This window comes from Zalophus californianus, chromosome 10 (genome assembly GCF_009762305.2).
Source record: "Zalophus californianus isolate mZalCal1 chromosome 10, mZalCal1.pri.v2, whole genome shotgun sequence".
Lineage (NCBI taxonomy): Eukaryota > Metazoa > Chordata > Mammalia > Carnivora > Otariidae > Zalophus > Zalophus californianus.
Window position 1 is genome coordinate 66,178,220 of NC_045604.1, and position 24,294 is coordinate 66,202,513.

Below are 24,294 nucleotides of genomic sequence, written 5' to 3' on the forward strand. Positions count from 1 at the left end.
GCTCAGATGGTTGGGCGTCTGCCTTTGGCTCTGGTCATGATCCCGGGGTCCTGGGATTGAGTCCCGCATCGGGCTCCCTGCTCCTTGGGAGCCTGCTTCTCCCTCTGCTTCTCTCTGTCTCTCATGAATAAATAAATAAAATCTTTTTTTTTAAAGGTTTTATTTATTTATTTGACAGAGAGAGACACAGTGAGAGAGGGAACACAAGCAGGGGGAGTGGGAGAGGGAGAAGCAGGCCTCCCACCGAGCAGGGAGCGCGATGCGGGGCTTGATCCCAGGACCCTGGGACCACGACCTGAGCCGAAGGCAGAGGCTTAATGACTGAGCCACCCAGGCGCCCCATAAATAAAATCTTTAAAAAAAAATTAATGAGATTTCTTATTCATGTGATAGATGTTTATTGAATATGTGCCATATGCAGGGCACTGTTCTCTAGATTCTGGAGATTCAGTAGTGAGAAAGACAAAGGATCTCTCTTACTGTTCCAGACAATAAGTCCAAAATCAAGTAGATAATATTTTCAGATTATTTCAGATGAAGAAAGTATAACATTTATTCAAAGGCATGAAGTCAATGAGGACTCTTCTAAGACAAATATAAATTAGCAAACCAAGAAGGGAGAAGAGGCAGAGAGGGCTTGGTAAGCCAAAGTGTGGAGATTGAAGCTTGTTATGTTCGCACTGATGGAGGGTGGAATAAGGGGCTTGGAGATGGGGGCGGAGAGATGAAAGAGTCACATCATATAGCACCTTACATGGTATGGTAAAGAAATTAGACTTTCACAGCCATGGCTCTCAAACAGTGGGGTTTTTGGGTCATGGAACTCTTGTGTATTTTTCAGAATGACTTTATATCTGCAAGCCCAGACAGTAAGGCATACAGAAATGGAATGGCCCTGACTGGTCTCTTAACTTCTTCCTTCTGCCTCCCCTCGGGATCACTCAGGTGTCCCTCACAGAGCAAAGTGTGAAAACGGCTGTTTTAGGACCGTGCAGAGTCTGTAGGGGACAAGAGGGGTGCTTGAGGGATGAGAGGAAGCCAGCGCGATCACAGCAGTGAAAGGGAGGGAGTACAGAACGGCACTTCCAGACTGTAGAGCACGCTGAGGAGCTAGGACCAGTTCTGAGTTTAGAAGGGCTTCAAATTCAAGGAGGAGTGTGGATGATTCTTAGTTTTCCAGCATCTGACTTGGGGGGTTCAGTGCTTAGTGGTTGATGAATTGAGTTGGGAAATATATTTGGGAAGGGAAAATTTAGAACAGGGGCAAGGTGATGGGTTTAATTTAGTATGTGTTGGGTTTGAATTGTCGTGTGATCCACGGAGTGGGTTAGGTATCTAAGTCCGGTGCTCCTGAGGGTAAACAGCACCGTATAGCTTATGGAGTCCTTCTCTTATAGATCAGTTTTTGGCAAATTACTGCCTGCAGCACAAATTCGGCTCACCACCTATTTTTGTACAACCCACAAGCTAAGAGTTTTTAAATATTTGAAAAAAAATCAAAAGAATATTTTGTGACATGTGTAATATAAAATTCAGACTTCAGTGTCCATAAAGTTCTGTTGGAACAAAGCCATGCCTTTTGATTTGTTCATTTTCAGTGGCTGCTTTTGCACGATGATGACAGAGTCAGCCTCATGCGACAGCAGCTGGTCTCATGACCCGGGGGAACACCGCACGCGCATGTTACTCTTGATGCTGTGCATTGCTGTTTAGTGGCCTACAAATTTCAGTGACAGTTACAACTTGATAGCATTTCTGATGCCATATGTATTGCGATCCTGTGACACTTTATTATTCTTGTCATTAATAGTGCACGCGCGGACTTCCCATAGACCGGCTCTGCAGGCCCAGCGCAGTGGGGGTTATATTGTTAACAAGTTAGAGGCCAGCCTGGTGTGACTGTGCCGCCACACCACGGCGGGCCTGCTGGACCAGCCGGCGTCCATAAGGCCACGCCGAGTCCTCCTCACAGCCTTCCCAGCTCCCAAGAAGGCAGCAGTCAGGAAAGTCAAAAATACAAAACAGTATCTTATCACAGCAGACCTTCTTCACAAAAATGCAAAATGAGCCGTAGTGAGCTCCTGAGTGGCTCATTGTTAGGCAGGCAGGAAGGCCATTTACTAGCACTGCGTGAATTAAATCACAGTTGCTGCATCCAAAGGAATGTGTTCACAGAAAATAAACTTGTCTCACACTATTAGCCTTTTGGTGAGGACGGTTGCTTCAAGAATGGGGGACGTTGGGAACATCATCGGTTGATTTTAAAACCAGGAAATGATTTTGAGTGGTTGCTTTTGGCTCTTGAGATGAAAGAGGTCCTGCTCTTTTGTTGTGACTTGAGGAGTTGTGCTGAGTTTGTGGTCCTGAGGAATCAGTCTTTACTGATAGCTTGTGTGGAATAATAGCCAATCGTATTTTCAGAGAAGTTGAGGAAACCCTAAGTTGCTACAACCTGCATTGGAATTTGCTAGTATGTATTACAAGTGAGAGTGGTAAAAATAGGTGTGGAGTAGGAAGAGGCTTAGTCGGACAGATGTACAAATTACGTAAAAATATTAGGTGCCCAGAGCCTGTGGATATGCATCGTCTTATTAATGAGCAGGCAGTTTGCAGCAAACACTTGAATCTTTCATTTGTTACTGAACCAGGAATATCACTGGTGAACTTCATTCAGTCTTAATGGAAATGACTGTTGCCATATCCGTGAATTTTTGTCAGAAAAAGCTGAATATCCTCACTTGCTCTACATTCAGCCATTCAGTGCTTTTGCAGTGTCAAGATTTTGTTACAGAGGGCCGAGATTGAAACATTTCTGAACAAAAAACCTCACCCTCAACCATTTATATAAAATATTGAATAGCTTTGAAATTAGCTTTTCCTGTAGACTTTCTATGTTTTAAAAATAAATTTTACCTAAAATTATAAGACGAAACAGCACTTACATGCAAAACTTAACACTCCGGCGAAGTCATTTTGATAGCGTATATTGTTGGAATCACAAGTAATGTCAAGCTGCTTTATCTGATTCTCATGCCGTCAAAAGTAAAAAAGAAGTGAGATTTCTATTTCCACACGGATTTGCAACAGAGACACCATCTGAGCTCAAACTACAGTTAGCAGCAGTTTTTGGGATTTGATGCAAGTGCTAAGGAGATGTCCGTAGTTCAAAACCCGGTTACTGGCAATCACGACTTTCCACCTAACCTTTAGTTAGAAGTGATTAATCTGCAGTGTATCGACATGCTTGAACACAAATATCAGGAGAAAAATCCAGTAGCATTCTATAGACAGATTCCATGTGAGTAATATGCTCAATCAAAATTATATGCTCACGAATTGATACCAGTAGCCGTTTTTGTGAAGACATTTTCACAGATGAAATACATAAACTCCCAGTATAGATCAGCACTTACAGAGGAACATTAGCCGGACTCTGATGATGGGGAACACTGACGTCACACCCCAATTAAGCAAATGGTCATCCCTTGCCCACAAAAAGAATTACACTTTTCTGTTAGTACACCTGTATTATAAAACTCGCACTCAATTATTTTATTTTGACTTTTGCCAGTAAAAATGTGTGGAAATTTGTTTTCTATCTTATTATCTATCTTGCTTTTTCTTCTTGGCCGGCCAAGCCTGAAGTGTTTACTATCTGGCCCTTTACAGGAAAAATTGGCCAGCTCCTCTTGTAGATAACAATGAATACTAGTAGTAAACAAGAATAACTGATGGGTGCTTGTACAGGGAGAAAAGTTTGCCTAAAGAAGCCAGACCTAGAGGACCCAACAAGGAGGAAACTAATGGAAACGGTCAGAGCAAGAAAGAGAGTCCAGGTTCTGCACCACTGAAGTGAATGAAAGGGGAGTCGTCGAGGAGGAGGGACACGGTTTCTCAGTCATGTTAGACAGATTAGAGTGGTTTTAAAAAAAAAAAAAGATAAACTGGAAATATTGTGCCCACCCACAAATCCTATTTTTCAGCTTTAGTGGAATACCTCCATTCTTGGACATTGTACTCCTTTTTGCCTTTATTTCTGTTCTCCCTGGTACCTTTCATGCCAGTGCCTGTTCCTCTCCCTCTTGTCCTGTTGAAGTCCAGCTAATACTCCAAAATTGTCTCAAAGTCTGCATTTTAAAAGTCTTCTCCAGAATTCCCAGTTTGAATTAACGTTTCTCATTGCATTTCAGCTCTACATTTTTTTAGTACTGACGTGAGATGAGTAACGTACGTATATGTACATCTCTGATTTTGGGGATACAGCTTACGAAGATTAAATAAATGATATGAACCCTGCTATCTTTAGCTAAAATGTACTTACAGGGGTGTGTAACTTAGTAGTCATGGAGTTTGTCTGATTTCAGGCAGAATCAGGGGTTCAAACAGTGTCATTATATTACTTGTCTTTATATCCCTTACATGCTTAGCTAAAATGTACTTACAGGGGTGTGTAACTTAGCAGTCATGGAGTTTGTCTGATTTCAGGCAGAATCAGGGGTTCAAACAGTGTCATTACATTACTTGTCTTTATATCCCTTACATGCTTAGCTAAAATGTACTTACAGGGGTGTGTAACTTAGCAGTCATGGAGTTTGTCTGATTTCAGGCAGAATCAGGGGTTCAAACGGTGTCATTACATTACTTGTCTTTATATCCCTTACATGCTTACAGATAGTGTGTTTCAGACTTCAGATCGTGACCCATTGGTGGATTGTAAACTCAATTTAGTGGGTTACAACCAGCATTTAAAAAGTTAAGTAAAATAGAAAATGACAGAGTTCAAGCAGTAAGAGAGATTATTGCTTCATGACATTTCTTTTATAATATGTATTGAGTCATCATATAAATCGTATTATTGTGGGTTTTGGTCAGAATTGTTTAAAAAGTCATAATGTAGAGCTTTGCACATGCTAGTTGCTCTGTTAAATTGAGTGGAAGGATATTTGACTTGGATTTACAATACATATATGAGATTTTTGGGATGAATTTGTCAATGCAAATATACTCTACATAGGTTTGTCAGCAAAATTTGTAAGAGTAAATTAAACGTAAACACGTACTTGGTTAGCAAACTTATAGCAGTTTATTGTGATGGATTTACAAAAGCTTTTAGGTGATAAGAACTTAAATCCACTCTGACAGTGTTTTTTGTTGTAGGTAGGCGTAACACTGTAGAGTTACGGATTGCTTAAAAATCTGTATTTTGTTATAAACATAGAAATGTATCGATACAGGGTGCTTGGGTAGCTCAGGTAGCTCAGTCGTTAAGCGACTGCCTTCAGCTCAGGTCATGATCCTGGAGTCCCAGGATCAAGTCCTGCATCGGGCTCCCTGCTTAGCAGGGAGTCTGCTTCTCACTCTGACCCTCCCCCCTCTCTGCTCTCTCTCATTCTCTCTCTCAAATAAATAAAATCTTTTTTTTTAAAAAAAGGAAATGTATAGATACAGAAATTGTGTCCAAATACGAAATTTTGTATAGCAAAATTTTGCCTAGTTTTCATTGACAGCCTGACATACCGTTCTTTCTCCTCTGAATTTAGTCTTACCTGTTCTCTTTGCATTTGACATTAGAATTAACATTTTTTTTCCCAGAGGCATTTCTCTGTGAGAAATAGTCTGTATATACTAGTCATTGATTATATTAGAATAAATGTTATAGTATAACTGGAGGAGGGCTGAAATACTCCTGTGGTCAAATCTCTAAATTGCCAGTTTTTCTTAGTTTAGGGCAAGCTTATGGTATGTTAGTCTCAAGAATAGAAATCCTAAATTATCTTGGTTATCATCAAAGATTTGCTTTCGCATATTTATAAAATATTAGAAAATAAAATCAGAAATGTTGGCAAATCTAGTTTTAGATTCCAAAAAGGAAATTTTATTATACAGTAATTTTCCAAAATAACTGTTAACCCTCATAGCCCTGAAGTAGCCAAATAAGTAATGTGGTCTGTGGTATAGGATTCAAGAGGCTGTGATGAATAATTGCACTTTCATTTATAACCTCAAATATCTCTGCAGCCACTTATGAAAAAATATATAGTCATAGCATACGTGCATTTTATTGCTTGAGATGAAGTGGTGTAATTTAACAAATGATCTTAAAATGTGATTAGAATATTTTTTTCCTTAGGAAAACCTCATTAAACACAAACCTGCTTAGTGGCATCGACACTGTCACATAAAATTCTTATCACTTAGATATCATTTAGAATATTATGAATAGTGAAATTTGTCTCTTCTTCATATTTTCTTGTCCTCTATTTCCAGTTTAGTTATTTTATGCTGGAGGGAAAAAAAAGCCAGGGAAATATTTAAAACAAAAATTTTACTTCTTTTTTTTTTTTTTTTAAAGATTTTATTTATTTGAGAGAGAGAGAATGAGAGATAGCACGAGAGGGAAGAGGGTCAGAGGGAGAAGCAGACTCCCTGCTGAGCAGGGAGCCCGATGTGGGACTCGATCCTGGGACTCCAGGATCATGACCTGAGCCGAAGGCAGTCGCTTAACCAACTGAGCCACCCAGGCGCCCCCAAAATTTTACTTCTTGAATTAGCATTTGTAAACTGTTTAGAGGATGAAAGACATTTGTTTGTTTATTTTTTATTTTTTGAAAGACATTTAAATGTTAGATTGTAGTTGGTCATATGAACCCCAGATTCTCTACTGGAATCCAGTTCGTACTAAAGATTGAAATTGTTAGGAGAAAGCAAGGAGGGATGAATACAGAGTGGGCTCTAAGGATTAACTGTTAATGTCTTTGATAGCAGGATGACTAAAAGACCTCCTGTTCTCCCTAAGAAGACTTCTAAAAGCATATCTGTTCTAGGAGATGTTCTTTCTCTGCAACACAGTTCATGTACTGTATGCTTTCAGATGTTGTTGCATTGTTTCTTTGGAATGTAGTTTCTTACAAAGCACAAACTTTGAAATATGTTTTTTTTTTTTTGAAGAAATTTGGAGTTGGAAATCTTACGGTGTGTTCTATCCATACCTAGAGGTCTGTTTATTTTGGAGGGATAAATATTGCTAAAGACTCAGTCTGTATCTTTAATTTCTTTTTTATTTTTCTGGGGTTCTGTACATACTTGTTATGTCATGGATGTAGTCAGTTTTTTTACTGAAAAAACTCTTTGAGTAAAAAGGAACTGATACAAGGATCAAGAACCCTGAGTTCTGGTTTTCCCACTATCTAGGGTATGTTTGGGCAAATCGTTTGACTTCTTACGCCCTTGATTACAGCCATAAAGCAGGCATAGCAGCTATGATCCCTACCTGCATGTAGGGACCTTGTATAAATACCCCTGTACCCTCATTCTGTAACTCCTACTTCATGGAGAAAATGAAACCTCTGGTTACTCATGCATGAACTTTTCACTTTCCATGCTCTGGTCTCAGCATTCCCTTTCATTCTTCCCCTATATGTGTACAAATTTATTCATATTTGCACCTGTTCTCATCTTTTCTCTCGGTGTGTGTAAGGTATTTGCCTTTGACTTTCGTTCCATCGCCTTTGGGCCTTGGCAGAATTTTACTCTGCTGGTCAGCTTCATTGTGACTGGCTCCTTCCCCATCTACAATACGGAGGTCTGGATGTGTAAAAACAAAGTATGTGTTACTCTGCAGCTGGCTGTTGTCCTAAAAGATGGGCATATTTATTTAATTACTCCTTTTGATGACTGTACAATATTCCACAGAATGGACATGTTGGATGGATGCATTTAATAGTTTCCTTTTGGACTCGTTTCTATTCATACTGTTTCTGATCTGTTGCAGTTATCAAAGTGCTGTGCAGTAAGCATACTTGCCCACATGCCCTACACTATATTCCTAAACGTGGAAATACTAGGTCCAGGGGTATATGCCTGTCAAATTTCAGTAGATACTGTGAAGTTACTTTGCCGAGCAGGTGCAGTAAGTCATCATGCCCAAGAACGCAGTGTTGTTTCAACTCACTGTTCCCAGAATAGGAATGGTCTCTTTGCTAATCTGGTTGGTATAGAATGGCATCTCATTGTTGCTTTGGTTTTGATCATGTATTAATTTAGCTAATTGTGTTTTCTCTTAGCTGAATTAACTGTTAATAGCTTCAGCCTAGTTTGTTGGATTCCTTGCCCTCTTCTTAACACTTGGTGGGAGCTCTTTATGTTAGGATAATTATCTCCTTGACATATCTTACAAACATTACCTCTAGGTCTCTATTTTTCTTAAACTCATTTAAAGGCATCTTATATTGGGCACTATTTTAAAGGTAGTTTATGAGTAGGAGGTTGTTGTACCAGGTATTACATTTTACTGATTAATCGCTGAGAGCAACTGTGGCAGAATAGAGCACCCAAGAGCAGATCTAAGGGTGTTTCACATCTTAAATTATGATAAGGGAGAATTTCAGTTGAATTAGGGGAAAGAATGGATATTTTATTACTTGTTTTAGATAATCAACTCTCCACGAATAAGAGAATAGTTTTCACACCTTGTACAAAAATAAATTTTAGATGAATGAATTAATGAATTAATGAACCTGATTCAGAGGTTAGGGTCTTTTAGAGCTTACAGCAGCACCCCCTGCTTATTTCTGTCACAGTATTTATGTTACACTGAACTTGTCCATTGATTTGTGTTTTCTTTTCCATTAGGTTGTAAATTCCATTAAGGCAGGAGCGACCTCTTACTCATTGTAGCACCTTGTTGTCTAGTGTAATGTTAGGGCATAGTGGATACTCTGTATCTGTGGAATTGTGAATGAGTTTCTTTGTTCCTCACTTGTTCTGTATTCTGTCTTCCATTCCCAAGAAAGTTTTGTACAGAATAAAATAAAATATAGCAAGCTCTTTACCCTTAAACCTGTAACAGTAATATAGTCAAGACAGGCCAGGGACCTAGGTTAGGATTAGGGTAGTGGGTAGGGTAGAAGTGGAAGGACTCCACAGACATTTAGTAGGAAGTAGACCCAACACGACCTTGGTGATCTAGTTGAATGTTGTTCTGAACAAAGGAGAAAATAGAAGACTGACTCGCAGCTCTTGGAGATACTTGCTGGAATGTGTTACGGAGAAAAAGAGCCTTTTTCCCATGTGGGGTTTTTATTGGTCTGCCGTTTCTGATGCATCTTGTCTCCCTAACACCAAAATCCGATTATAAGTGTAGTTCATTTTCAACTCATTGCTTTTCTTTTGAGAATTTTCTTTTGTGTTTTCTGCTCATTGCTCCCTCCAGTTGCTGAATTCTGTCCTAGTAACAGCTAATTTCCTCTGAGGGCAAGGTAAGGAAAGCATATGAGCAAGCTGCCAGTTTAGCAGGCAGCCAGAAAGGAAAACAGAATAATTATGTATTCATAATTTTTTATGCTATCTCAAGGAGGTTTGTTTACCAGAGAAGAGGTTCAGTGAGGCACGTGGAGAGGCGGGAAGGTGAGGGATCTTGGGGCTCGGGGTTTGTTAAGGGGAAGCACATAGCAGATTATGGATGAAAGTAGGTGAGAGACAATGACACAAGGAGCCTCAGTTTTGAATGTTGCAAAAATGTTGAGACGACTGTTCTTTAGCAGTTTCCTGGTAGATGGTTATACTCAGCCTGTGGGAGCCTGGTGTGGCAGGTACAGCTATTGCACACATCAAAGACAGGAAAGCCTTTGATGGAGGAGGCTTTCGTCTTTTTATCCTCTGGGTTTTTTCTCCATGTTCAGTACCAAAAAATCCTGATTGACATGTAGGGACTGTTGAAGGGGTGAATTACATTTTATGACTTTCTATGTGTAAATATTCTACTTCCGTTTCAATAGCAGACTTTTTTTATTTGCAAAGTTTTTGTGTTTGCTGTTCTGCTCTGAGTACTTCTTTAAGGCAGTAGCTGTGGATTTCTCCACAACCATTGCCACTTCTAGTGACTTGTTTATGCTAACACTATTTCATTACATTAAATTAGTTTGCTCTAATCTTCAAGATGGAGTCTGTTAAACATTAGGCCTAGTAAATAGAGCAAGGAAACCATAGACCAGGATTTGAAATAGATTGTTCCTTTCATTTTCAAGGATTTAACAGTAAAATTAGTTTCTTTTATTTAATGGAAACTACCCATGCTTATAATTTTAATATATAGTAATCAGAATGTGAATTTTCTCAAGACTCTAAATCTTAAATGTCAAATTGGTGAGATCACTGAAGTAATATCTTCATTTGGTAATAAAATCATTTTAACTTCAAGGTGTTATAAGTGACATTTAAATATCTTCTGTTTACTGTCCTTGATGGTGAGTGCTGTATTCTGAAGAAGGTATCATTATTGTAGAGCTATAGATGAGGAAGTTCAGAGATTAAATAATTTTTTAAGCCACTTAAAACCCAGAGTCAGAATTTGAATACAAGTATCCCTGACTACAAAGGCCATCTTTCCACTGAGTCTTGTTTTCACTAACCTTAAAAGAATATGTATAGGGAGGAGGAGCAAGATGGCGGAGGAGTAGATCTAAATTTCGACTGGTCCCAGGAATTCAGCTGGATAGGGATCAAACCATTCTGAAAACCTACGAACTCAACAGGAGATAGAAGAAAAGAATAGCAGCAACTCTCTGAACAGAAAAGCGACCACTTTCTGGAAGCAGGGACCCAACAAGCAGCAGATCCGGGGAGACTCCCTTTTCTCCCCTGGGAGGAGCGGCATGGGAGTGCACTGCAGGAATCTGCTGGGTTTGGAGACTCCACACCGGGTCGTGTGCCAGAGATAGAAACACTCAGTCACAGTCCAGGTGAGCATGGAGTGCGGCCGGAGACCGAGGAGACAGGAGTGATGGACTGCTTTTTGCTGGGGGCACACTGAGGAGTGTGAGTTCTCGGCTTCTCCAGGGCGGAGATTGGGAGGCCGCCATTTTCACTCTCGTCCTCCAAAGCTGTACAGAAAGCTTGCAGGGAACAAAAGCTCCCAAGAGCAAACCTGAGCAGATGACTTAGCCCGGACCCGGCAAGGGCGGGGCAATTCTGCCTCCCGCAAAGACATTCGAGAACCAATGCAACAGGCCCCTCCCTCTGAAGATCAGCAAGAACAGCCAGCCAAGACCAAGTTTACCGATCAATGAGAACAGCAGAACTCCAGCGCTAGGGGAATACAGCACATAGAATTCATGGCTTTTTTTCTTCCAATTCTTTAGTCTTTCAAAGTTAATATTTTTTAATTTTCTTTTTTTAATTTTCTATTTTTTTTAATTTTTCTTTTTCCTTTTTTCAACCAACATCTTATCAATCCCTTTTTTAAAAATCTTTTTTTTTCATTTTTAGAGTCATATTCTATCCTTTCATTGTAGTTATCCTTATTTTTGGTGTGTGTGTGTGTGTGTGTGTGTGTGTGTGTGTGTGTGTATATGTTCTCTCTTTAAAATTTTGGGTAACATTTTCTTCTAACAGACCAAAATATACCCTAAATCTCTAGTGTATGGTGTTGTTCTAGTCTCCTGCCATATTAATTCCTATAATTTTCATCTTTACAATCATATTCTATCCCTTCATCATATTTACACTTATTTTTGTACATATATAAGTTTTTCTTTCTTTAAAATTTTGGGAGGCAGTTTCTTCTAACAGACCAAAATACGCCCAAAATCTAGTATGTGGCACTGATCTATTCACCAGCCTGATCATATTTGATCATATTCTTTTTTCTTTTTTTCCTTTTTCTTTGTTTCCCTTTCTTTTCCCCCGGTTTCAGGTCTCTTCTGATTTGTTTAGTGTATGTTTTTCTGGGGTCATTGTTACCCTGTTAGCATTTTGTTCTCTCATTCATCTGTTCTCCTCTGGACAAAATGATAAGATGGAAAAACTCACCTCAAAAAAAAAAAAAAAAAAAGAACAAGAGGCAGTAATGACTGCCAGGGACCTAATCAATGCGGACATTAGTAAGATGTCGGAACTAGAGTTCAGAATGATGATTATAAAGATACTAGCTGGGCTAGAAAAAAGGATGAAAGATAATAGAGAAACCCTTTCTGGAGAAATAAAAGAACTAAAACCTAACCAAGTCAAAATCAAAAAGGCTGTTAATGGGGTGCAATAAAAAATGGAGGCTCTGACTGCTAGGATAAATGAGGCAGGAGATCAGTGATATAGAAGACCAAATGATGGAGACTAAAGAAGCTGAGGAAAAGAGAGATAAACAACTACTGGATCAGGAGGGCAGAATTCGAGAAATAAGTGATACCATAAGACAAAACAATATTAGAATAATTGGGATCCCAGAAGAAGAAGAAAGAGAGAGAGGGATAGAAGGTATATTGGAGCAAATTATAGCAGAGAACTTCCCTAATTTGGGGATGGAAACAGGCATCAAAATCCAGGAGTCACAGAGAACCCCCCTCAAAATCAATAAAAATAGGTCAACACCCCAACATCTAATAGTAAAAGTTACGAGTCTCAGAGACAAAGAGAAAATCCTGAAAGCAGCTTGGGACAAGAGGTCTGTAACCTACCATGGTAGAAATATTAGATTGGCAACAGACTTATCCACAGAGACCTGGCAGGACAGAAAGGACTGGCATGATATATTTAGAGTACTAAATGAGAAAAATATGCCACCAAGAATACTATATCCAGCTAGGCTGTCATTGAAAATAGAAGGAGAGATAAAAAGCTTCCAGGACAAACAAAAACTAAAGGAATTTGCAAACACGAAACCAGTCCTACAAGAAATATTGAAAGGGGTCCTCTAAAGAGAGGTCTCTCAAAGAGAGAGCCTAAGAGTAACATAGACCAGAAAGGAACAGAGACAATATACAGTAACAGTCACCTTATAGGCAATACAATGGCACTAAATTCCTATCTTTCAAATAGTTACCCTGAATGTAAATGGGCTAAATGCCCCAATCAAAAGACACGGGCTATCAGATTGGATAAAAAAATAACCCCATCGATATGCTGTCCGCAGGGGACTCATTTTAGACCAAAAGGCACCTCCAAATTGAAAGTGAGGGGTTGAAAAACGATTTACCATGCTAATGGACACCAAAAGAAAGATGGGGTGGCAATCCTTATATCAGACAAATTAGATTTTAAACCAAAGACTCTAATAAGAGATGAGGAAGGACACTATATCCTACTTAAAGGGCCTATCCAACAAGAAGATCTAACAATTGTAAATATCTATGCCCCTAACATGGGAGTAGCCAATTATATAAGCCAATTAATAACAAAAGCAAAGAAACACATCAACAACAACACAGTAATAGTGGGGGACTTTAACACCCCCCTCACTGAAATGGAAAGATCATCTAAGCAAAACATCAACAAGGAAATAAAGACTTTAAGTGACACACTGGACCAAATGCACTTCACAGACATATTCAGAACATTCCATGCCAAAGCAACAGAATACACATTCTTCTCTAGTGCCCATGGAACATTCTCCAGAATAGATCACATCCTAGGTCACAAATCAGGTCTCAACCAGTACCAAAAGATTGGGATTATTCCCTGCATATTTTCAGACCACAATGGTTTGAAACTAGAACTCAATCACAAGAGGAAAGTCGGAAAGAACTCAAATACATGGAGGCTAAAGAATATCCTACTAAAGAATGAATGGGTCAACTAGGAAATTAAAGAAGAATTAAAAAAATTCAGGGAAACCGATGAAAATGAAAACACAACTGTTCAGAATCTTTGGGATGCAGCAAAGGCAGTCCTAAGAGGAAAGTATATAGCAATACAAGCCTTTCGCAAGAAACAAGAAAGGTCTCAAGTACACAGCCTAACCCTACACCTAAAGGAGCTGGAGAAAGAACAGCAAATAAAGCCTAAACCCAGCAGGAGAAGAGAAATAATAAAGATCAGAGCAGAAATCAATGAAATAGACACTAAAAGAACAGAACACATCAATGAAACAAGGAGTTGGTTCTTTGAAAGAATTTATAAGATTGAGAAGCCCCTGGGCAGACTTATCAAAAAGAAAAGAGAAAGAACCCAAATAAATAAAATCATGAATGAAAGAGGAGAGATCAAAACCAACACCAAAGACATACAGACAATTATAAGAACATATTATGAGCAACTATATGCCAGCAAATTAGATAACCTGGAAGAAATGGATGCATTCCTAGAGATGTATAAACTACTAAAACAACCACTGAACCCGGAAGAAATAGAAAACCTGAACAGACCCATAACCACTAAGGAAATTGAAGCAGTCATCAAAAATCTCCCAACAAACAAGAGCCCAGGGCCAGATGGCTTCCCAGGGGAATTCTACCAAACATTTAAAGAAGAATTAATACCTATTCTTCTGAAACTATTCCAAGAAATAGAAATGGAAGGAAAACTTCCAAACTCATTTTATGAGGCCAGCATTACCTTGATCCCAAAACCAAAGACCCCATCAAACTGGAGAATTACAGACCAATATCCTGATGAACCTGTATGCAAAAATTCTCACCAAAATACTAGCCAGTAGGATCCAACTGTACATTAAAAGGATTATTCACCACGACCAAGTGGGATATATCCCTGGGCTGCAAGGTTGGTTCAACATCCACAAATCAATCAATGTGATACAATACATTAATAAAAGAAAGAACAAGAACCATATGATCTTCTCAATAGATGCAGAAAGAGCATTTGAGAAAGTTACAGCATCCTTTCTTGATGAAAATTCTTCAGAGTATAGGGATAGAGGGTACATACCTCAATATCATAAAAGCCATCTATGAAAAACCCATAGCGAGTATCAATCTTAATGGGGAAAAACTGAGAGCTTTCCCCCTAAGGTCAGGAACACGGCAGCAACATCCATTATCACCACTGCTATTCAACATACTACTAGAAGTCCTAGCCACAGCAATCAGACAACAAAAAGAAATCAAAGGCATCCGAATTGGCAAAGAAGAAGTCAAACTCTCACTCTTTGCAGATGATATGATACTTTATGCGGAAAACCCAAAAGACTCTACCCCAAAACTGCTAAAACTCATACAGGAATTCAGTAAAGTGGCAGGATATAAAATCAATGCACAGAAATCAGTTGCATTGATATACACCAACAACAAGACAGAAGAAAGAGAAATTAAGGAATCGATCCCATTTACAATTGCACCCAAAACCATAAGATACCTAGGAATAAATCTAACCAAAGAGGCAAAGGATCTGTCCTCAGAAAACTATAAAATACTCATAAAAGAAATTGAGGAAGACACAAAGAAATGGAAAAACGTTCCATGCTCATGGATTGGAAGAACAAATATTGTGAAGATGTCAATGCTACCTAGAGCAAGCTACACATTCAATGCAGTCTCCATCAAAATACCTTCCAGTTTTTTCAAAGAAATGGAACAAATAATCCTAAAATTTGTATGGAACCAGAAAAGACCTCGAATAGCCATCGGAATGTTGAAAAAGAAAAGCAAAGCTGGCGGCATCACAATTCCAGACTTCCAGCTCTATTACAAAGCTGTCATCATCAAGACAGTATGGTACTGGCACAAAAACAGACACATAGATCAATGGAACAGAATAGAGAGCCCAGAAATGGACCCTCAACTCTATGGTCAACTCATCTTTGGCAAAGCAGGAAAGGATGTCCAATGGAAAAAAGACAGTCTCTTCAACAAATGGCGTTGGGAAAATTGGACAGCCACATGCAGAAGAATGAAACTGGACCATTTCCTTACACCACACACAAAAATAAACTCAAAATGTTTGAAAGATCTAAATGTGAGACAGGAGTCCATCAAAATCCTAAAGGAGAAGATAGGCAGCAACCTCTTTGACCTCAACCGCAGCAACTTCTTCCTAGAAACATCGCCAAAGGCAAGGGAAGCAAGGGCAAAAATGAACTATTGGGACTTCATCAACATAAAAAGCTTTTGCACAGCAAAGGAAACAGCAAAACAAAAAGACAACCGACAGAATGGGAGAAGATATTTGCAAATGACATATCAGATAAAGGGCTAATATCCAAAAATCTATAAAGAACTTATCAAACTCAACCCCCAAAGAACAAATAATCCAATCAAGAAATGGGTAGAAGACATGAACTGACCTTTTTCCAAAGAAGACCTCCAAATGGCCAACAGACACATGAAAAAGTGTTCAGCATCGCCCGGCATTAGGGAAATCCAAATCAAAACCTCCGTGAGATACCACCTCACACCAGTCAGAATGGCTAAAATTAACAAGTCAGGAAATGACAGATACTGGCCAGGATGTGGAGAAAGGGGAGCCCTCCTACACTGTTGTTGGGAATGCAATCTGGTGCAGCCACTCTGGAAAGCAGTATGACAGTTCCTCAAAATGGTGAAAATAGTGCTACCGTATGACCCAGCAATTGCACTACTGGGTATTTACCCCAAAGACAAATGTAGGGATCCGAAGGGGTACGTGCACCCTGATGTTTATAGCAGCAATGTCCACAATAGGCAAACTGTGGAAAAAGCCAAGATGTCCATCAACAGATGAATGGAAAAGAAGAAGTGGTATGTATATACAATGGAATATTATGCAGCCATCAAAAGGAATGAGATCTTGCCATTTGCAGTGACGTGGATGGAACTAGAGGGTGTTATGCTGAGCGGAATAAGTCAATCAGAGAAAGACATGTATCATATGATCTCACTGATGTGAGGAATTCTTAATCTCAGGAAACAATCTGAGGGTTGCTGGAGTGGTGGGGGGTGGGAGTGATGGGGTGGCTGGGTGATAGACATTGGGGAGAGTATGTGCTATGGTGAGCGCTGTGAATTGTGTAAGACTGATGAATCACAGACCTGTACCTCTGAAACAAATAATACATTATATGTTAAAAAAAAAAAAGATAGTAGGAAGGGAAAAATGAAGGGGGGGACATCGGAGGGGGAGACGAACCATGAGAGACTATGAACTCTGAGAAACAAACTGAGGGTTCTAGAGGGAAGGGCAGTGTGGGATAGGTTAGCCTGTTGATTCTTTTTGAATAGGGCACATATTGAATGTAGCACTGGGTGTTTTATGCAAACAATCATGGAACACTACATCAAAAACTAATGATATAATGTATGATTAACATAACATTATAAAATAAAATTTAAAAAATATAATATGTACATGCATATGTGATACATATTTAGAAAGCAATTTAGAAAATACTGAAAAGCTGTGACATCATGGGTAATCTAACAACCCAGGGCTAATCCCTGTGAACATTTTAGCATCTACTCTTTGTCTTTTTTGGCAAACACACATGGTAAAGGAAATCTCCAGTGTTTTCATTTACGTCACATACTGTACTCTCTCAATACTACTTCACTGCTGACATTAACTGTGTGGGTTTTCCACTCATCCGGCGGTCCTGCAGTGCCAGCCAAGCACCCTGCAGTTTAACTCCATTCCGACGCTGTCTACCTGGAGACAACTCAGATCCCAGAGGCTAGGGGTTCAAAGTCTTACAAAACTCCCTCCTCAGTCCAGTTATAAGTTCAGGTTATTGTGCTTCTGACTCACAGAAAATAGATCGGAGATTCCCACGACACACTCCTCAGATATGGTTAGTTTGTCAGAGCTGCTCCCGTGACTGAGGACCAGCTGCAGGATGGAGGTGCACAGGGCAAGATGTGATGGAGAGGCGCGGAGCTTGCGCGCCCTCCACAGAAGTGCCCCACTCTTCCATCACCACTCCCCGTGTTTGCCCAGCGGGAAGCTCGCCAAACCCCATCCTTCTGGGTTTTTATGAAGGCTTCATTAGATAGGCATGAGTGATCAAGTCATTGGCCATTGATGATGGATTCAGCCTCCGGCCCTACTCTAGAAATTTCCAACCTTCTAATCTTGGTTGGTTCCCTTGGCAACCAGCCCCCATCCTTAGGTTACTTAAGGGCTTTCCAAAAGCCACCTCATTAACATAAACACTAGTGTGGTTGAAAAGGGGTTTGTTATACATAACAAAAGCCACCTTTATCTTATCCCTTAGGAGATAATTTTTTAAAGTAATTAATTTATTTAAGAGAGAGAGATGGAGAACTTGAGCAGGGAGAGGGACAGAGGGGGAGGGAGAAGCATTGACTCCATGCTGAGCAGGGAGCCTGACCCTGCTCCATCCCAGTGTTACAGGATTGCAGGGTTCTTGTTTCACGGAGTCAAAGAATGAATCTCCTGGACACAAAAGGGTGAAGTGCACTGAAAGTTTATTAAGTGAAGGTGAGAACAGAAAGGAAAGAAATCTCTCTAGAGTGAGAGGGTTCCCAAATGGGTTGCCACTGAGGGCTTTTATTGAAAACTTGAACAGGGAGCTTGTGGCCTTGAGATTCTTGTGCAGTCTTGGTCTGAGCAAGGACAATTGATAGCACCCTTAAATGACTTACTTCTTTGAGGTTTGTTCATTTTCTGTGATTCCCTGTAGCCACCATAACATCTGGGGCCAGGTGGTCTGGTCTGTTCCCTTATCTCTTGTTCAGTCTTTCAAAGCCTGGTCAGGGGCCCCCTATCTCTTCCTGCCTACACCTGTACACTTTCCTTACTCACCAGGACCCTGGGATCATGACCTGAGCCCATATGACCTGAGCTTAACCGACTGAGCCACCCAGGCACTCCCACTTAGGAGATTTTAAGGGTTTTTAGGAGCTCTGCCAAAATATATATGTGTGTGTGTATATATGTATATGTATATATATTTATTTATTATAAATCACAATATCCTACACATATACCTATGAGAGTCCATATCTAAAATTAGTTGACTTCTATTTATACATACCTAAGAAAAGTCCATTCTGATATTTCTGCACTATCAGGAGTGAAAAGAGAAGTATGTATATGATGGAAATTATTATATTCAATATACTAGTGCTTTCTAAATGCTGATCCAAGTGCTGATTTGATAAAGTTGTTACCAGTCCAACAGGAAATAAGGAAAATGTAACAATGATGAAAATGAATTTGCTCAACATAATAAAGGACTGTCTTATAGTCTGAGTTATTTTAATCATTTCTGGAGAATTAATACATTGTTTCCTCTATGAAATGTTGGTAAAACTGTGGTGTATTGTTATAGGTGATGATGGTGATGTTGTTACTTTGCAAAACACAACAACAAAACAAGAATAATGCTGTTGTTCCCTGCTTCGGGTTTTTAAATTTTTATTTTACTGCTTCCTGAAATTTACAAGCCTTGTAAGGATTGTCTTATGCAGCTTTTTGTAATTAACAACAAAATTATTTGACCCAGTGCTGTTCGACCTTGGGTTATGTTACATATATTAATTTTTCACCCTTATTATTTATTGAGTCCTTTTTTTTTTTTCATTCCCAGTACCTGGTCATGGATTATTATGTTGGTGGGGATTTGCTTACTCTGCTCAGCAAATTTGAAGATAGATTGCCTGAAGATATGGCTCGATTTTACTTGGCCGAGATGGTGATAGCAATCGATTCTGTTCATCAGCTGCACTATGTGCACAGGTAAGTAAGACACCACTCAAGAATGGGTTGTATGAATGTCAGTGGAGATGTTTTCATAGGAAAGTGATACTTTTGATGGCCATGGGGTAATTTTTTCTTTGTGAACTATTTGACAGGTACAGTGATTTATTTAAAGTCATCCCCACAAATGTGTGTTTGATTGTATACAATTTAAGATGGAATGAAGAGAAAAAAGTGAGCCTATTTACAAAATAGTTTTTTATACAGGATTATCCTTTTTTTTAAAGTTTTTATTTAAATTCCAGTTAACATACAGTATAATAATTAGTTTCAGGTGTACAATATAGTGATTCAACACTTCCATATATCACCTGGTGCTCATCACAACCAGTGCACTCCTTAATCTCCATCACCTGTTTCCCCCATCCCCCACCCACCTCCCCTCTGGTAACCATCAGTGTGTTCTCTAGAGTTTGTTTCTTGATTTATCTCTTTTTTTCCCTTTGCTCATTTGTTTTGTTTCTTAAATTCCACATGTGAGTGAAATCGTGGTATTTGTCCTTCTCTGACTGACTTATTTCGCTAATCATAATACTCTAGCTCCCTTCATATCATTGCAAGTGTTAAGATTTCGTTCTCTTTTATGGCTGAGTAATATTCCATTGTATATATATATGCATCTTCTTTATCCATTCACCTATCAGTGGACCCTTAGGCTATTTCCATGGTTTGGCTATTGTAGATAATACTGCTATAAACATTGGGGTGCATGTATCCCTTTGAATTAGTATTTTTGTACTCTTCGGGTAAATACTTAGTAGTGTGATTGCTGGATCGTAGGGCACTTGTATTTTTAACTTTTTGAGGACCCTCCATACTGTTTTCCAGAGTGGCTACACCAGTTTGCATTCCTACCAACAGTGCATGAGGGTTCTCCTTTCTCCACATACCAGATTATTCTTATACCTGTTAACACAAGCTAAAAATCTCAACAGCTCATGATAATTTATGTGTAATAAAAAAATTTTTAAATGGATAATTTAAAAGGCAGTCTCATATTTTAAAAGGAAAGAAAGTCGGAAACCATCACTTAATCATTCAAATGAGGAAATCTTTTGGTTGTGAAAACTGAGAAAAAGTGAAGCACTAGGGAGAAGCAGGTGAAGGACCTGCCATGTTGGAGAGGGAAGGAACCATTCTCTGAGACGTCAGCATGCGTCGGAATGAGGCAGAGGGTTTGCTGTGACCCACTTTGTTGGGTCAGCACCAGGACTTCTGAATCCATAGGGTGGGTGGGGCTGGGAATTGGCATTTCTGGCAGGTTCCCAGGTGCTGCTGCTGGTCCAGCAACCACACTTCGAGTCCTTCTGCTCAGTAACACAGCAGTGAGTGTTACTTTTAAGTGGTGGGTGATGCACATAATCTCTGTGAAGGACAGGAGTGTGTGTGGAGGAGAAAGTTTCTGTTTTAGTGTTGCTTTTTTTTTTTTTTTAAGATGTGGGTATTTTCTGCTGATTGATTTACTTAGTAATGAACTTCTAGGACATTATTAAAGGAAGAATATTTTCATTAAAAATTTTGAGGTCTCACTTTGGCTCTTGCCTAATCATATGCTTTTCTCTGTTGATATCTGGTAGTCACAAAGTTTTTTTTGAAAATAAAAACATGAATATACTATGAAAATTATAAAACAATGCATTTTTTAAGATGGTATTGTGGTCTTACAAGTGAATTACAGAATGAGAAACTAAAGTGCTTTTGTTACAGTAACCCAAGATCCTAGCTGAGGACTGTCAGTTAAAAATACTTTAAAAACATCATTTTATTGAACATTTAAAGAATGTTAGTCTGAGACTCAAAGAGTTCAGTGAAATTTTCCCCAATTCATATCTAAATTCTCAGTGGGGAATGATTACTTTGGAAAATAATTTGTCTAGATTGGAGATAGTAAATATGAGGTATTTCTGCCAGGCTGTGACAAATATTCTTAACTGATCACAGGACCCTTTCCTACCGACTATATGTGGAGTCTTAAAATTCTTCTTAACACAGCATTTTAGATGATAGCTATCTTTCTGACGTTGGCATTGGAAAGCCATTTCAACCCTGAGCTCTATTAGGACTCTATACCTATAATTTTACAAGGTACATCATGTTAAATGAGTCCTATTTATTCCGTTGTTGGACAGCTCTTCATGTCGTAGAATTTTACTTTATGTTAAGCTGAATTTCTTTTTTGCCTTACCATTGGTCCTAGTTTTGCCTTCAGAACCACGTATAATAGTCTGATTTATCTTAAAGCTATCATGCCTTCTGAAATCATCTTTCCTTTAGGTTAAACATCAGTGTATCTGTAGTTATTCTGTTATCAAAATTGATGTACGCATTCTCTCTCCCACTATCTCATACGCATATGGACCCTCACCTTGTGCCCAGTTCCACGCCTCCCTGCCCTCCCTCCTTGCCTCTCCCTTTACTTCTCAATGGACACACTCTGGTATATCAATGCACTTCTAAAAATGTGATTCCCATTTTCTGGATATACTATGTATTTCAGCAGATGCTTTACTGAGGAAATATTTGTTGAGTCTTCTTTTATAAATAGCACTGTGCTAAACTACATAAAAATTTAAGTAAGGATAACAGAGAGTCCTGCCTTGTAAGAAGCTTCCAGCCTGTTTGGGGACACAAAACACAAGACATAAGTGAAAACTAAAGTAGTAGAAGTTAAATAATCATTTAGGGCAAAAGTATAAGAGATGGAGTGAGCCCAGATTGTGAACTGCTATTAGAATTATACAAGCAAATTACAATGAACTCAGAGAAACAAGTAATAAGCTTAATTCTAATGGTTTTTTTCAGCAGTTAACTCTTAACTATTACAGACTTTACCTATATTTTTCTAATTCTAACAATAAGTCTGTATTTTGGGTGTCATCTAAAATGGGTATGGCTCCATTCTATAGATGAAGAAACCCAGCTTCAGAGACATGAGTCCAAAATTAGCATAACCTAGATTAAAATCTGAGGCTGATGCCAGAATTTATGCTCTTGACATAACATCAATATTGCTCATAAGAGAATGCTTTTGTGGTGGGACTTTGCAGAATGAGGAAGCTTTTTGTAGGCAGATCAGAAGGCATTCTAGAGACAAGGGATGGCGGGAGAGGTCATAGGCGGGCAAAGGGTGGGTCTGGAGGAGGGTTGGTAGGTGGTTCGGCTGGAGAAGAGAGCTCATGTTGAGTTGAGGAAGAGCGATTTCAATCCCTCTTGTGGGAACACTTGAGTACCGTGTTGTAGACTTGATATCTTGGTAGCCATCAAGCTACCAGTAACTTTAGGGAATGAAGTGTTTGATTCAAACAGTGTGTTAAGTTAGTTGGTTTTACAGTAAACTGCACATCAGAGTTTTCATGTTTTGCCAAATTTCAGAATGTTTTATGATTTTGAACTTCCAAGTATATGGAATTAGAGAACACAAAAAGGGAATAGTAGAGACTGGATGCCTTCAGGGAAGGAAATACATTTTTCCCTTTGTGTTCTTTTAAAAAAAATTTATTTCCAGACTTAAAATACATTATTGGTCTTCTAATAGAACAAATATTTTCATACGAAAATGTTGTCTTCACTTACGCATGGTTTTATCGAGAGAGAAATGAGCAGTGGAAAGTAGCAAATGATAGGCATCATCAATAATGTGCTCAGTTTCCAAGTGTTCAGCACGTTGTCATATTTTAGTCAAGAACATTTGCAACTTCCTTTGAAATTTCCAGACATCCACTTAAATTTATTTTACCTGTTTTCAAAGAAGTTAATGAATATAAGATGAAAGAGATATGAATGGGGACATGGAAATAAGAATTAAAGAGATTGACTCTGGCTACCTGTAAAATTGATGTACAGACTGACCCAATGAAGTAAAAATGTTTTATAGTAACATTAAATAGTGAAGAAAGCATTAAACGAGGTGCCAGAAGACTTATTTACTGTGCTTGCTCCTCCACAAACTTTTTAAATTTAGATTCCAAATGATTTATCATTGAGATTACAGCATCTTGGAACTTTTTCTAAAAAACAATGGTCTTCCTGTAAAGATGAAAAGATGCTACTTATTAAAGTGCTGGCACACAGACCATTTCCTTGTCATTGTGTTGAGATGTGGGAGAATGGTGCTATAGAGATGAGCACTTACGGGGCTGTTACTGTGAGAACTACCCTAGTAGCATCTCCCCTTTCACAGGAGGTGGGGAAAGGATGCAGTGGGGTTGAGGAGGGAAGAAAGACAGTATTCTTAGAGCACTGGTTGGTAGAGGGCCTAATGGATGTGAAATCTCTCCGGATTAAAGATGTCTGTTCTCCCCAAATTGATCTGCAGGTTTGTTGCAGTCCCTCTCAAAATCCCAGCAAGGTTTTTTGGGTTGTTTTTTTTTTTTTTTCCTTCCAGTCCAGGTGAAAGTATTAGTGTTGGGCTAACTTCCCTCAGCATCTCCAGCTCTGCTCTTCTGTGTGCAGCTGCATTCAGGCCTCAGGCTACTGGCTTGTCCCTAAACAGCTATACCTAGCTACTTCATTAATAACATCTAATTTTCAACATTTATGACAGCTCATATAGGTTTTTTATCTAGAGGAGTAAAGATTTTTTTGTTAAGATATAAACAATCTTGCTCCAAAGTTTATGTGGAAATGCAGGGAAACTAGAGTAGCTAAAATGGTTTTGGAAAAGGAAAATAAAGTAGGCAGAATAACTACCTAATATTAAGATTTAGTATATTGCTACGTTAAGTAAGATATTGTGTACTTGTGGAGGAAAAAAATCATAGATAACCAGGTAGAAGAGAGAACCCGGACAGAGACGAGCACAGATACTCCCAGCTGATTTTGACAGAGGTGCACAAGCAGCTCAGTGGAGGAAGGATAGCCTTCAGTGAATGGTGT

The 24,294-nt window shown here is 39.0% G+C and overlaps 1 protein-coding gene across 8 annotated transcripts in view; it reads left to right on the plus strand.

Annotated features, from left to right (window-relative positions):
- CDC42BPA (CDC42 binding protein kinase alpha) overlaps positions 1-24,294 on the plus strand; it is a 350,869-nt gene that overhangs the window by 114,886 nt on the left and 211,689 nt on the right. For all 8 annotated transcript variants that reach the window (XM_027612777.2, XM_027612773.2, XM_027612774.2 and 5 more), the window contains exon 5: positions 19,250-19,398. In XM_027612777.2, coding sequence (XP_027468578.1) covers positions 19,250-19,398 — 149 coding nt within the window. The remainder of the gene's footprint in view (positions 1-19,249; positions 19,399-24,294) is intronic.